Below are 15,699 nucleotides of genomic sequence, written 5' to 3'. Positions count from 1 at the left end.
ACTTCTGCATATGTAACAACTGTTGTCGTTGAACAATCGTTTCACTCACTCACTCACTCACTCACTCACTCATGTCTCAGAGAACCAGGGTTAACTCTTTCACCTACAGTTGACTGCACTCATTTACTAAATCATTATTTTATTCAATCATCTTCTCTTAAAATAAGAAGAATGGAACAAGATGAAACAAAGTTTTCTGCAACAAAGAAATATTCATCTTTTGTCATTTACAATTTAAAAATGTGCTTTGTGTTTCAACACGTGACATATTTATAGTTTGGCAGCGACGAGCGACGCCGTCTCGAGATGATCCAGTTTATAATCCACCAGATTGTCTCTGTAGTTTGTTCGTCTTACTTCATTGTGATCAAATCAAAGTATTTTCATAATGGATCGGGCCCTGGTCCAGAACTCTGACCAGTCACAGTCTAATACTGTGTTTCCATCATGGTGAGGTTCACTTTGGGACAGTACAGTATGGTTTGGAACGGTAAAGTCCTGACAACAGTCGGTCTAACTGTACCATTTAACTCTAGTAGACAAAGGGGAGATTTACCAAACAATGGGATGGTTGGAGCCAGTTATTTACATATTATTCCTAAAGGAAACGCAATTAATTGTTAATTATTTTGAAAATATACCTTTAACTAAAATACTACAGTACAGGGTAAAATGACACATTTCTATTCTTGGACATTTACAGACTGTGACACTAATGATGATCACATCAGTTCTTACCTTGGAGAACGTGTTCATCTGCTCTTTGTTCCACAGGATCTGCAGCATGCTGGCACAGATGGGACAGCAAGCTCCTAAAGACAGACACTAAAGGTCAGGGACCGTCCTGCACGTCCTGCACGTCATACACGTCATCACTTAGCTCTAAAATAACAATAATAATACAATTAATTTACTGTTAATCAAACAATGCAATCATGTTATTCAGGTAGATTAAGTCATACTATTCTAGGGTGAATAAAGCTACTGGTAACATCAGTTAAGTGTTTATGGGAGTTTTGAATGAGTATTACTTTAACAACCACACACACACACACACACACACACACACACACACACTAAACATTTGTGAAACATGTTTTACACGTCGCAATAACATTAATGAAGGATAATGATGGTTAATAAATGATTTCAGTCAGAGAAACCTTTAATAAACATTAACAGTAGCTTAATACACCCATGAATAATATATGGATGAATGGCGTCATTAACCTGAGTTACATTGAAACATGAAATAACTGTTACTCATAACAGTAATTCAGGGATTCATTGGTGCTTCAGTGAATGAGTGAATGAATGAATGAATGAATGAATGAATGAATATTTCCTTCTGTGGAGGAATGACGTTGTTTCCCCATCAGTCCACACACATGAGAGGGAGGAGCTTACAAAGCAACACAGACTAACATCCTGGTTAACGTGTGGCTCCACTCACCAGGGGGCGTGACAGGCTGGCAGCCGCGCATGGACAGAGCCGGACAAGGAATAAAACCACAAGCAGAGTCTGGGGCCACGTCAGACACGGCCCCCACAGCGTGGCAGGGGCCCTCGTAGTCCAGGGCCACGCGATCAGAGAAGGCATCGCACACTGTGTTGTAGGTCTCTCCGTTGTGGCCACACACTTGCTGTGGCTTCCTGCAGGCGTCCTGAGGGACACACACACACACACACACACACACACACACACACACACGCACACACACACACACACAGACACAGACACACACACACACACACACACATTATAAACTCAACCAGGTGTAGATTTTATTTTTGTGAGCCATTTGTTTAGTGGCTAAAGTCAGTTTTTCCTCGTGGCCCTGCTGCCAGTCGTATTTCAAGTGTCCTTGTCACAGGCTGGTTCTCAACATAAGGGGCACAGTCAGCAGTAACATGTGTCTGCACCTCATTAACCACACTTTAAAGAATCTACACTAACAATAAGATCAGAGCCAGTCCAAAAACACTGAGTATGACATAAATACTTCATGTAGAAAGACTGTAAACATGTGAATAAGAAGCAGCAACAGCATTTAAACTGGATCTTACTGCTTATTGATTTCCGTGTCATTGTATGAGACAAAGTTTTCCCCAAAGTTAAAATAACTTTCAATGACTCTTAAACAGTCATAGAAACTTTATTCGAGTAAAACTCTTCAAAGCTACAGACTCTAACCCTTTCTAGCCAGAGCCGGTCAGGACCACGGCTACGCGGTGAGGCAGTGGCAAGCATTGTTGCCACAGCAACAAGGTCACCAGTTTGGGTCACGGTTCAACCTCCTATCCTCCACATGTGAGCGTGGATTCCACCCTGTGCTCCATCTCTCCCTGTGACCCTCGAGTGGAGGACAAAGCCGTAGAAAATCGACGGACTGATGGTCAGCACCACCGGTATCATCTTATATGTCAAGCTTGTGTTATTGGCATCAGAGCAGCAGACTCTGACCTCTGACCTCTGCTCCAAAATCTGTTTACTCTGACGTGTCAGCAAACTCTGAGAGGACTATTGACTGAAGAACACACTTTATTCAATTCTTTTTAAGGTTTCCTCAACAGTGACAGCAGCAAATGCTTTCACAGCCACGGACAATTTCGCTGTCTCCTGCTGACTGTCTCCTGCTGACTGTCTCCTGCTCACTGTCTCCTGTTCGCTGTCTCCTGCTCGCTGTCTCCTGCTCGCTGTCTCCTGCTCGCTGTCTCGTGCTGACTGTCTCCTGCTCGCTGTCTCCTGCTCGCTGTCTCCTGCTCGCTGTCTCCTGCTCACTGTCTCCTGCTCGCTGTCTCCTGCTGGCTGTCTCCTGCTCGCTGTCTCCTGTTCGCTGTCTCCCGCTGGCTGTCACCTACCTGGCAGTGTCCCATGTAAGCCAGCGTCTTCCCAGCCTGCAGCAGGTGACACACGCTCAGGTGAACCAGGCCGTCGGTATCACACACTGGCTCCACGGTGTTCTTATCACATGACCCCGGGCGGCCGACGCACTCGTACTGTGGACAGTCTGACACGTCACTCAGACACACGCGATACTTTGGGACGCACCTGGAAATACAGAGAATATGGCTTTTTATTTATATGTATATGTACATTATTTATTTTAATCACTACTTCATTTATAATTTATTTATTTATTCATCTTTTTGTGTCATTTGGATCATTAATTATATTTTTTAATTCTAGTTTTTTATTTTAATATGTATATACAGTATACAGTATGTATATGTACATATATATGTATATATATAGATATTCATGCTATACTATATACATAAAAAATGATTGTGAAGTTATAACATTAATCTTATCCATGTATCTGTGTACAAACCCAGTAGAGAGGAGATAAACAAGAGCAAGGCAACATTAATAACACATAAAGACACACTTCTCTATCACCATAGCAACAGGTCTCCAAGGCTGGGCATAAACCAGGTGTTGTTGACTGTGAGTTGTTTTGCTTACTTTCACGACGTTGTTTCCCTTCAGAACAAAACGCTAAATGCTTGGACTTTTTTTTGAACTCTGCAAATTTGAACACTGGCTTTAACAGGTTTTTACAGATAGATACAAAAAAGATGTAAATAACAGAAGCTGCAGCGTAAAGGAGACAGAGGACAGGACAGAGGACAGGAAATGAAATGTCAAGACAAACGACAGACGTGGACAAATCACAGGTAAGAGAGAGGGAGTGAGATAATATAATGTCAGTAATAATACTTTGTTATTATAGAAAATAAACGTTGACTTTTACTGCACTGCACTAAATGACCTCATTTGACCTCGACACATTTCTTTGTTACTCAGCACAGTGACCTGGTGACATGGACACTGTTACCTACACCACGTCTTGTCGTTATTCATATGGATCCTGACTTTGTTGCAGTTGCAGAGAATTCCTCTCTTTATTTTGTGCACGTGGAATTTATCATTGCTTTCAGCTCAACTGGAGTGAGACTGAATTCTCACCAATTTGAAAACAAACTACTTTCGAGGATGAACAGACAAAAGTAATGAGGGGACAGGAAGGAGAGAGATTAGGAAAGACAGGAAGGAGGATGGGAGGGTGGAAGTTACCTTCATTGTTTGTGTTTAACATTTTTATTTTTAGAGCGGTAAATAAACACAAAATTAACAACATTATCATATTAAGTTGTACTTTTACACTTAAGTACTAAGGATGTCCGTCACTGCCTAAAAGACAGGAGGCGGAGCTGGAGGTGGCAGATTTTCATTGGGCTCGGGCTGATAACTGACACAGATAATATGTTTTAGTCTCTTCTAATTTTAATGTCCTGCTTTTATTATGATTCTTTTAATGTTTAAAAATGTTTTATTTTGATTAACGTCAATCCTCAGACTTCTCTCTGTGTCAGCTGAATGAGTACATTTGGCATTTTGTTGGGAAGCGGTCTTTGTAATCTAATAAATCTAAATCTAAATCTAAATAGTATTATCTATATAATAGTGCGGTCCATCTGTGAACGTCCGATGATCGGACCGAGACACCAGCGTAGATTCAGATTTAACAGAAGGAAATTCTGTGCTTCATAGATGCAAAGAAATAAAGTTTACACAAAACAAGCACATTAATAATGAAATAAAAAGAAATATTTATCAGCTAACAACCACAGGGGGAGCATTCATACACTGTGTGTGTGTGTGTGTGTGTTATCCATAGCCTTCTATCTACAGTATGAGAACATATGCAGAGTTATTGTCATGACTTGGTGGATAACAGCTCAGGGAGGGACTGAGACTCTCAGTGACAATGAAGAATGTGCAAACATTAAGGAGGTGGTTTTTTTGCCTTGCTCTCATTTTCCCTGGTTCCATGGAAGCAATTTGAGACGTGAACAACAACAGAGACACGAACAGTAGAAAACACTAGGATTCAGGTGGAAGACGCAGCAACACTCAATATCTCCAGGGGAAAAAACTATATTCAGGAGCTCAGTCACTTTTCCTTTGTACATCATGTACAGCAGCGTGCACACACACACACACACTCAGAATAGTGTCTCGCTTAACAATGTGCCAATGTCTCTGTGGTCTCTGGCTCTGCACTGGTGTCTGGATAGTTCTTGGCTTTGGTTAGACTTGTGTAATTAGCTTCTCTGGGTTCAACTGAGTGGCAACACACTGTGACGTAACCCAGTGGTTTGTGATCTGCTGTTCTGAAGCTCTGTCCAATTCCATCGTGTTGTTTAAAAGCAGAGGAGAACATATTTGGATGAAAGGGTGAAGAAGGGAGGAAGTTAAAGTTTGGCTCTACATTGAACCATCATTTAAAAAATGGAGCTCCAATAGAACAATGTTCTCTGTTCTAAGGATCAAATACTAGTAAGTAAGAACTAGTCATTTAGAGATTTAGCGTCTAATTGCCGCTGATGGCCATTCACAAGAATACAGGTTTGTATTCATGCATTTTATCAACAATCTGTGGTCTTTGAGTCCGGCGCTGCATCTGTGCCAAACTGTGGAAAGTCTTGTTTATACTCCAGCTGTGTGAAGCCTTCTGAGACACCACATACATAATTGAGAGGCTTTTCTCATTTCTTATTTCTCACAACCTTGAGAGCATGCGTTCTATATTTCACCACACAGCGACATAACATCAGCCTTTGAATCCATAAAAGCCGGTTTTTAAAAGGTGATTTCAAAGAAAGCTTTTTCTCAGGTTAAAAGGTAAAAAAGTGAAGAAAAGAAAAAATATGCAAGTCATTGATGTTTGCGTAGAAGCGGAATGTTCTAGAAGGATTAGGAGAGGAGGTGATTGTGAATATCAGAGGTTTCACCAAACAACAGTGAGACCGTAACACACTGACAGCCACAGATGAAGAAGAGAGAGAAGGAGAAAAAGCCACCTCTGGTTTCTCTGGCAGGGTTTGCTGGTGCAGGGATTACTGAGGCGACACTGGCCAAACACAAACTGATGGTCCTTGAATCCCATACAGCGAGCGACACAGGCGCTGGGGTACGTCCGACCGTTAGAGGCACACACGGGGATGAAGCGGTCAGGACAACTGCACGGCAGACCTGAGGGAACCAGACACAGGAAACAATGTGAAAAACACGAGGGCTACAGCGCTTCTTACAAGCACACGGTTCGGTTCGGTTTTTATTTGAAATGTTCAGTCTCGTTGTTTTCTACAAAAAGAACTTGTTCTATTCAGACATGATGACTCAGGAATACTTCCACCAGTTTTCACAACATAAAGAGCTAAATAAATTCTGCATGTAGTGGCATTAAAAACAAAATACACAGTGGATTTCCTAGACGACAGTGCAGCCTCTAACGTAACCACTCGCCGTTCTCTGCTGACACTAACGTTGTTGCTTAACTCACAATCTGATCCATGTAGAATCTATTTATAGAGAATTTAATGGACCCAAATATTGTGGTTTACGCCCCCAAACTGAACTGATTTTCAAATGTGATTTCAAAACGATTTCACATTTTAAATTTGAAATATTTGCACACGTAATGTCAACATCATTTCAGATCTTATTTCACAACAGTTATTATTTTCCGCTGTGGCTTATTTTCATTTATGTGTTAAAGTTAAAAATAAACTACAACTAAATGTCAACACATTTGCAAAGTGACACGTGTGATATTTCCACATGTCATTTTAACATGTTTGCACATTTATACAAAGTTTTACATGATTTCACCATATTTTTCACATGTGATTGTAACACAATTTCACATGTAATTTGAATTTCATATGTGCTTTTGAACTGTATTATGCATTTAATCGATTTAAACACCAGAATGAACCATAGATTTAAAAGTACAGTTGAAAAATAAATGCTTTTTCATGAACCTGCAGCTGCTGAATGATGTGAACTTGTATCTCCACCAGAAATGTTTTCATTTCGGTCGCAGCGGGTATAATCTTACTTTTACTTGACATTTGCTCATCTTTTTGTGCCATTTTTGGAGACAATTCCAGGAGTAATGTTGGCATTTGACTTTTTCCATTTGGCTGTTTACATCCAGGTTATGTAATATTTTAGTCTGTCAAGCAGAACCCGAACAGAAAACTTCAGTGAGTCGAATAAAAACAGCATGTCTGCAGTCATGCTGGGTGATCTGTGACCTGGGTGACGTGTGACCTGGGTGACATGTGACCTGGGTGACATGTGACCTGTATCCACACCTGAATATTCCATCTGAATATTCCAGTTTCTAGATGCTGCCACTTGTGAACCAACCCCCTGTAAATTGAGCCGTTTAAGTTAACTGTTACACACAGACGTACCAGTGAAGTGGCGTCGCTCGTCCTCCGCGTTGCCGAAGCTGCGACACTCTCGTGTGGAGCAGACGGTGCTGCCAGCGAAACAGGAACAGGTGTGACAGTCGATCCTGAAAGACGTCCCGTGACCTGGAGGAGAAGATTTCAAAATGTAAAATATGAAACAAGAGATGTTTACTGTATGGTGATACTATGTGTGTGTGTGTGGCATACTGTACAATGCTATTTCATTACCCACATTAGAATGTTCACAGCTCTCTCAGTTGCCATATTTAGCTGAAAGGTTGATGTTTTTCTAGAATGTTGATGAGTAATTGTATTTCTTGATGGTTTAATTAAGTGTGTGTGCTCGTCTTCAGCGAGCTGTGCCACTGCTGTATATGTTTCATTATTTATTTTCTGCAAGACTTTCTTTTACATTTGCCTCCTTGTTTATTTTGATGTGCATCCTTGAATATGATGGCAAAATATTTTCGTTTGTGAATAATACATTTTTTCCACCTTACCCTGCATTCCTGTGTACGCCACAGTTCAACAGTTAAGACTCACGGAAGGCGGCTGAGTGGTTACTGATTTTGCTGTCATATTACTCACTATACACAAGTCAGAAGGTCAGATCATCAGCTCCAATTCTGAAGTGTTTCTTCAAATGAGATCATTTTTCTCTAATAACACTTTAATGGAGAAACACTCGAAAAAGGGTTTGAAAATAAACCACAAGCAACTAAAGTGACAGGAGGTTTTGACCAATCAGAGGTCAGTTCAGAGCATCATACTGGTCTCTCCTCAGTGCGGTTAATACTCTACACTGAGTCACTCCCACCTGTCACATATGAAACAAGAACTTCAGCTTTGGTGCATCACGTTTACAAAGAAAGACAAATTCAAACCATCGTCAAATATGTTCACAATGAGGATTAAGCCTATGAGACGTCACATGATTCTCTCTGGAGCAGGAAATTCAAGCCCTGCACACAGGAAATGACTTGTTTTATGTGAAGACAGACAGAAGCAACAGCAACACTGCACCAACACAGTCTGACAAATGCCAACAGGTTTAAGTTTGACTGAAAACACAAAAACACGCTCCTGAAAACAGTGAATTTCGCTGTCATTCAGCAGTTTGACAGGATAAGCGCGTCTGATCCCCGCTCGCCCCGGCTGTGCTGCTGTATTCACACAACGCTCCCTCAGTCAGGTCTGATAGTTTTGCTTGACAGAGCCTGTTTTTAGATTAGGGCGCAGCAAACAGATAATGTCACACTGTTTCTGCTCACAAAGACCAAACAGAACAACAGAATAATAACTTCTTTTTTTAAACCACATGGAGCAGAATAATAAAACAAACCAAACTTATTTACTGTTCTTACTACAGCTGTTACTAAAGCAGTGCACTGGAATATTACCTGACCTGGTTTCCTAAAGAACATACTGACATAAACTGACACTCAGCATAGTGATGAGTGGAGGTGGACGTATTTATGGATATGATGCATATTTGTGCAACTGGAGTTTTACCTTCTTCCTTGTTACTGGTGGTGATGATGATTATTCTTATCATTCCTACATGAAAGCAGTGATTTATGACAGTAATTACACTCTGCTGGCTGCTCTTCATCTCTGTGAAAACTCATACATCTTAGGATCCTCTGTGTGCACAGAAATAGACCAACCTCTTTAACCATAAACCAGAATATAAAGTTAACATTTTAAAAACACACACACTTTTATAGGCTCATGAGCTTCAACTGACATCAGACAAAATTGTGTCCAAAATGACTCACTCACTCACTCACTCACTCACTCACTCCCTAATCACTACTTTTTAGTTTTCTTATTTGTCCTTTTCTTGTAAAGAGCTTTAGCTCAAGTAAAGCACCTAAAATAAATATGACTTGACTTCTAAATGATGGCTTATTCGTCTTTGTGTCAAAATGAACACGTGTGTCAGTGGATGGTAATTAAATAAATAAAATAACCACACTGGGCATATTTTCCTCACATGAATAAATATTTCATGTTTTATGCATCGATTCTTTATTCAAATGAATCTGTGTTTTTGTGGATGGATCTGAAACACACACACACACACTGACACTCGCGCCAGCAACGACGCAGGAACAACAAGATTTAAAGATTTAAAGCAGTTAACAAAAGACTCACTACGTTATCTCACAGTTAGACACTTTCATGTGTCAATGCAAATTCTCCGTGATCTCACACATTCATGGATTCAGAATCATTCACTGATTTCCTCTTTTTCACCTGCACTGAACCTTTGACCGACCGCAGCACACAGCACCGTTTACACAGGACGGTAAATGGAGCGAGAGAGAGAAGAGCATGTGGAACAGTGCTGATATTTGACGTCCAGCACAGAACAGCGTGTGTTCAATTCAAACCAAACATGTGTCTTCAATAAAGGACAAAAACTCTGCGTAAACAAAACAATCACAAGGAGAAAAAGATCGATGACGACAAAGACAAGAAAACACTGAGAATGTGGATTTCTCAGTGTCTTTCTTTGTAAACAGAGTAAAAAATTAAAGTTAGTTTGTGGAATGTTTACCAAATAATAACAAGTGTATGATTTTAGCACCTCAGAGTAACAGGATTAACAATTTCTACATTTGAACAAAAATGAGCAACACTAACTTCATTTCTTCTGTATAATGGATAGAATTCACCAACACTGACGCAGGAAAGTCCTTCTGATCTGAACTCACAACAACATGAAGTAGATCCAGACAGTATGTGAATCTGTTGTCCACAGTCTAAATGTACAGCACTTTATGGGATGTTTTCCTCATGTTTTTAATACTCTTATGTGCATGGGAGGGGACAAACATGCTTCTTCATGTGTTGATGTGAAGTGTATTACACATTATAAAATATGTAGTCATTTATCACTGCTCCAGTTCAGTCACACAGGTGTGGGACTAACATGTGCAGATATGTTGGACAGTTGGACAGTTGGACAGTCAGCTCTAAGAGAAATCTACTACTCAAATCTCATTTGATAACCTCTAGGACAGAGAAGGGCATGAGGGACGTCTTACTCTTCCTCTGTCCTCCGACGATGCAGGGCTTGTTTATGTCCACACAGGGCATCTCCACGCAGTTCTCCAGACGGCCACTGGGGCCGCAGCTACACACTTCGTAGCACCCGGCGGGTCCGGCACGAGTCGGCACTTGGATCCGAGCGTCCTGCTGCACCAGGAACTCCGAGGCCTCGCCCAGTTTACAGCCTAAACTCACACACACACACACACACACACACACACACACACACAGAGTGTGAGTTTTTGATTTTTCAGACTGAAGGCAGACAGCGGCTGGTGTTCAGCGGCGGTCGGTCGTACCTGGAATGCAGAGGTACGGCTGACAGTTGAGCTCGTCTAAGCAGCCCTTCCTGTTCACCTGGCAGAGGTGGTTGCTGGGGCAGGGGTTGGGGTTGCATGGATGGATGACCTCCTCAACGATGTCGTTGCCTAGGGAACTGGGAGCTAGAGTAAGTGTGTGAGAGAGTAGGGGTGAAGGGAAAGAGTTGGGGGAGAAAAAGACAACAGAACAACAATATTAACAGTTTAACACTTATAACACTTGTAGTCTGCAGGGAGGGGCCCTGGTCACATGACTGTGAGGCCACACTTACATAGTAATGCTGTGGAATGAAAGTCATGAGCACTTATTGCACTGTGAGTGGCCACTGCCTGCTGCAGGAGACACAGATCCACACCAGCTTAAATCTGCAGTAGTTTAATAGAATATGTGGATGATTTATTTTGCTGTTAGACGTCTAAACCGCTCACTCACTGCACCAAGAGAGTAAATCAGCCATTTTACAACACAACACACAGGATTGCCTCCATCAGTAAATTCAAATGTGCTTGACTTTGGTGTTTAAATCCTTGCTTTGGAACGACTGAAGTGACACAAACTGACCAAACAGCAAACTGAGCAGAATATAAATGTGTTGTATATTCATAAGGATTTTCATAATCAATCAATGTGTCAATTATTTTCTCATCCATTAATTCTTTGGTCCATAAGTGTTGAAAAATGTTTCCTAAAATGTTTGATTTTGTTGTTAAATGGAGCAAAGAAACCAGAGAATGTTACATTTTAGAAGCTGAAAAATCCCAGAGCTTGTTTTTATGATTAAAAACTGATGAATCGATTCAATGGCGTGTGTGTGTGTGTGTGTGTGTGTGTGTGTGCTGAAGAGGCACAGAAACACAGAAATTCAATGTTCTTCTGCCATCTAGTGGCCACATTTAATTTTACTTCCATCTTGCTGATTGACAACGACGATCGATCGACCGAGCGTTGTATCGATCATAAATAGAATTGTTCAAATGTCTTTTATTTCCATTGTTGCTCCGCCTCTGGGTCTGTGTTTGTATTCCCATGGATATTTTATATTTTATATTTTATATTTTATATTTGATACTGTGTTATATTGCATCTACAGTGACTCACTGAGGTATCTGTGGAGAGGGATGCAGCGTTCAGGGTCGTCGATGGGTGACAGCAGTTCACAGATCCTCTCTGGCATTTGTCCTTCATGGAAACGCTTCCTGTCCCCACACTGGGTCAGGATGTCCACACAGTCTGACCTGAGGACACATTTAAAAACAAAACCCTGAGAATCAACCTGTGCAACACTGATTAACATCACACCAACAATCATGTGCATCATGGGTAAAACGAAACACTCTATGTGTGTGTGTGTGTGTGTGTGTGTGTGTGTACAGAGAGGAGCTGCATGAAGTGTGATGATGTAACGTCATTTAAGACAAGTGGGACATTAAAACCTGAGAGGAAGACCGTGTCTGACTAATCACTAAACACCACGGGTGAATGATCTTATGCAGTAAACACACACACACACGCGCACACGCACACACACACACACACTCACAGGTCTGGTTTCCATGACTTCAGAGGACATTACATTGAAATACATTTATTTCCTGGAGTCTTATTCTGAGCTCAACTCAACTGCAGCTAACTGTAACCTTAACCTCATCCTAACATACAACAAGTCTTCACTCTGAAAGGTCATAAGTTACATTATTTTGTCCATATAAGGAAGACAAATGTCTGACTGTGTAGATTAGGGTCCCCACAACATGATTAATACACACACGCACACACACACACACACACGCACACATGGCAGGGCAGGTCCTGGGAGAAGGGCAAGGCCTCATTAAACCCCAGTCAGACGTATTTATATCATCACTCACTGTCGACTGCATGACTTAAAACCCTGGAGTGAGAGAATGGAAAGGAGGAGAAGAATGAGTGACATGAGGAAAGGTTCAGGTGAACCAGAATACAGCGAGCTGAGGCAGAAGCAAAGCACCGCTGTGTAAGTGACGACATGGCTGCCGGCACGGAAACATTTAACAAAAGACTCACTGAATAAAATCCTCAACGCTCGCTTGACTATAGAATATTAAGAACATACAACTTTAGCCATTAAAATAAAAACCCTGTAACTGTGATTTAAACAGGTTTTTACTCATTTTTTTGCAAAAGAAATAAATAAAAAAAGACACTTTATGTGGGCTCACAACATTTAACAAAGACATATAATTAAAATTAAAAAGTAAAAAAGAACGTCTCACCCACACACACATTACTGTACCACTCCAGTATTCCACATTTATTGTACATAGCAATGTCATACAGTGCTTGGATAGATAGATAGATAGATAGATGGATGGATGGATGGATGGATGGATGTGTGGGTCAGACATGCCAAAAAGGAAAGTGTGTGCTGCTGATTAAAGGTTGATTAAAGGGCAGCAGCGGCAGATTTCCAGAGTGGTCGACCTACTTGCATATGATGCTCCCTCTGAACTTGCTGTGACAGGGTTTGATCTGCAGGGAACAGGCGACGGCCTTCCACATGTCTGGCAGACACTTCCTGATGTCCAGCACCGGGATGTTCATGAACGGCATCTTGATGGTCCCGTTGGACCACAGCTTGATGTCGTTCATGGCGCCCTGGTCCGACTGGACGTTGCAGCTGCGGAACAGCTCCGTGGGCCTGTGGACAGAAGCACAGCGCAGGAATAAAGAGCCTGATCATGTGATCTGCATCTCCACTATGACGTCAACGCAGCAACTGGCATTTTTCCGGCCTGTGGAGGAAGCTCACGTCTCTGTGGATAATGTGAGGGTTGTTTTCCTCTTCCACTGCACCAGGAAGTTTCTTTGATGTCAGATTGGTGGGTTTGGTCTCAAGTGAGTCAGCTAATTGATGCTTTAAAAAGGAGAAGGTTCCAGGCACAAGTTCTGGGTGTGGTCCCATCATTCCATTATGAGTGGCTGCTTTGTTTACGTGTGTGTGTGTGTGTGTGTGTGTGTGACCCTGGATTCTTAACATTATTCAACCTCAAAATGTTCAACAACAGTGTTTTTTCCCCTCAAACGTAAATTAAAGGGTCCGATCAGCTGATTCTTATTAAGAGCGGCTCTAAAGACCTCTGTGATCTGTGATGGACGCCGCCAGTCCAAGCACTTTAATCAATAAAGAGAAGTTATAATATGTTGTTCAGGCAAAGAGCAGCAAAATCAAACCCCCACCTATTTCTCGACAGCAATTTGTTCCAGTTCATGGAAAACAGGTTTCTTGAATGTTGTTTGTTTGCTAATTGTCACGATATTCCGTTTGTTTTTATTGTTGGCAAATCAGTGAGATGCTGCATCTGTGACAATGGTGTGAATGAAGTCCAACAAAACTGCACCGTGACATCAGAACAAGCTGGTGTGATCTGCACACTGATATTAAACCATGTATTTACTTAGTTATACTGCAGACAGCATCATTCTGTGGATGTAACACATCACATTAATACAATGAGATTGTTTTTTTTTGTCTCAAACTGTAGAAACATAAAGAAGAAAGGGTTCCTGTTTGCAGATGCCCAACCTGCCCTAACCCTAACCCCTAAACCCTAACCCTTACCCCAAACCCTAACCCTAACCCGACTCATTCCTGTATTTTCTCTCTCCAGCTGAACTAGATAACATGGAGCATGTGCTCATAAGCTCAGTATATGTACTGCTGCACACAGGAAGTGAAGACAGACACATTGTGGGATTGTAGCAAGAAAGAGTTTGACTGAAAACTCGAGAAAAGCCCCCGTTGTGGTCTGATAGTATTGCTTGACAGAGCCTGTTTTCAGATGAAGGATACAACATACAAATATCTTAGAGAGGCAGAATAATAACATCAACAGCAAATATTACGCACTGCAGTTTTTAATAGTCTAACTCCGTTTCATCACCTGTTTTCCATCTACTTCCTCTTTTCCAGTTACTTAATGTGCAATTAAAACGTCCAGTTTTTCCCAAAACACCAATAAAATAATGTATTATCATATATTTCAATTAACATTCCATTTTTCACGTTGCTGCACATTAGAAATCAAAGTATTCAGTCGTCAATTCAGTTGTAGGCAATTTAATTTCCCCTTGTTTTTATTTCCTGTTTATTTTAAAATACTTTAAAAAAGCAGAAAAAAAGATCAAGTCATATTATGAAGGGTAAAAATCTATTAACTTGTTGCCAAAGACGTAAATATTAGTATTGTTGCAGCAATGAACCAATTATTAATCGATTACTGAATGAATTGTCAATTGTTACTTTGGTCATTGATTAATCAGTTGAAAGTCCTCTGAACTTTCTGCTTCTTAAATGTAGAAATTATACTGTTCAAAAAAACAAACATTAAAACTGTGTAACTTTGGTTTGTGGACAAAACACAATATGACAACAATTAACATTTTCTGACATTTTTTGGGCCAAACAACAAAACAATTGATGAATTTTCCTTAAACTCGTTCACATTTAGCTGGTAAATATCTTTTTATGTGGATTGATTATGGGCCACACTCAGACTTTCCATTCAGCTGAATCTATTTCAAATAAACTTTCTTTCTCTGTGTCTACTTGTGTGCAGATGTTGCCGCGTGCAGTCCTGGTTTTGGTCGTGTGTTGCAGCACGTAAGCTGAAGGTTTTCTTGGAAACCTTCGTAAGAACAAATGAAAGGAACTTTTAAAAAAAGGGAAGATATTGCTGAATGAGGCCCAAAGCATATTTCAGACTCTCAGACGGTGCAGGTGAAGCTTATGTAAGAATCCAGACTGAGGACAAAACTCACAAAAACTTAGTCCTTCTAAAACACACACAGATAATGTGGTTGGAATTCAGACGAGAGCATTTTTAAAGCACTAAATATTTAATATTTACACAGAATGACACTCGACATGGTGCCAACTAGAAAGTAAAATCATTTTTGGTAAAGTGTAAAAGTGTAGCACATTTCCCAGTGTAAAATAATCTTATTTTAAGAAAAAAGAAATCTGACTTTGTCTCAATATGATATTAGAGTTTCCTTTAAACTTTAATTACC

General features: G+C 40.7%; 1 protein-coding gene across 1 annotated transcript in view; it reads right to left on the bottom strand.

Annotated features, from left to right (window-relative positions):
* The window catches only part of reck (reversion-inducing-cysteine-rich protein with kazal motifs), a 56,308-nt gene that overhangs the window by 12,657 nt on the left and 27,952 nt on the right, over nt 1-15,699 (bottom strand). Inside the window, exons 11-19 of the mRNA XM_058628573.1 lie at nt 13,115-13,327; nt 11,749-11,885; nt 10,629-10,772; nt 10,326-10,514; nt 7,273-7,395; nt 5,872-6,043; nt 2,863-3,052; nt 1,454-1,664; nt 739-812 (exon numbers count right to left, since the gene is read on the bottom strand). Of these exons, the coding sequence (XP_058484556.1) occupies nt 739-812; nt 1,454-1,664; nt 2,863-3,052; nt 5,872-6,043; nt 7,273-7,395; nt 10,326-10,514; nt 10,629-10,772; nt 11,749-11,885; nt 13,115-13,327 (1,453 nt within the window). The remainder of the gene's footprint in view (nt 1-738; nt 813-1,453; nt 1,665-2,862; nt 3,053-5,871; nt 6,044-7,272; nt 7,396-10,325; nt 10,515-10,628; nt 10,773-11,748; nt 11,886-13,114; nt 13,328-15,699) is intronic.

This window comes from Solea solea, chromosome 1 (assembly GCF_958295425.1).
Source record: "Solea solea chromosome 1, fSolSol10.1, whole genome shotgun sequence".
Classification (NCBI taxonomy): domain Eukaryota; kingdom Metazoa; phylum Chordata; class Actinopteri; order Pleuronectiformes; family Soleidae; genus Solea; species Solea solea.
This window is presented reverse-complemented; position numbering and strand designations above follow the sequence as displayed.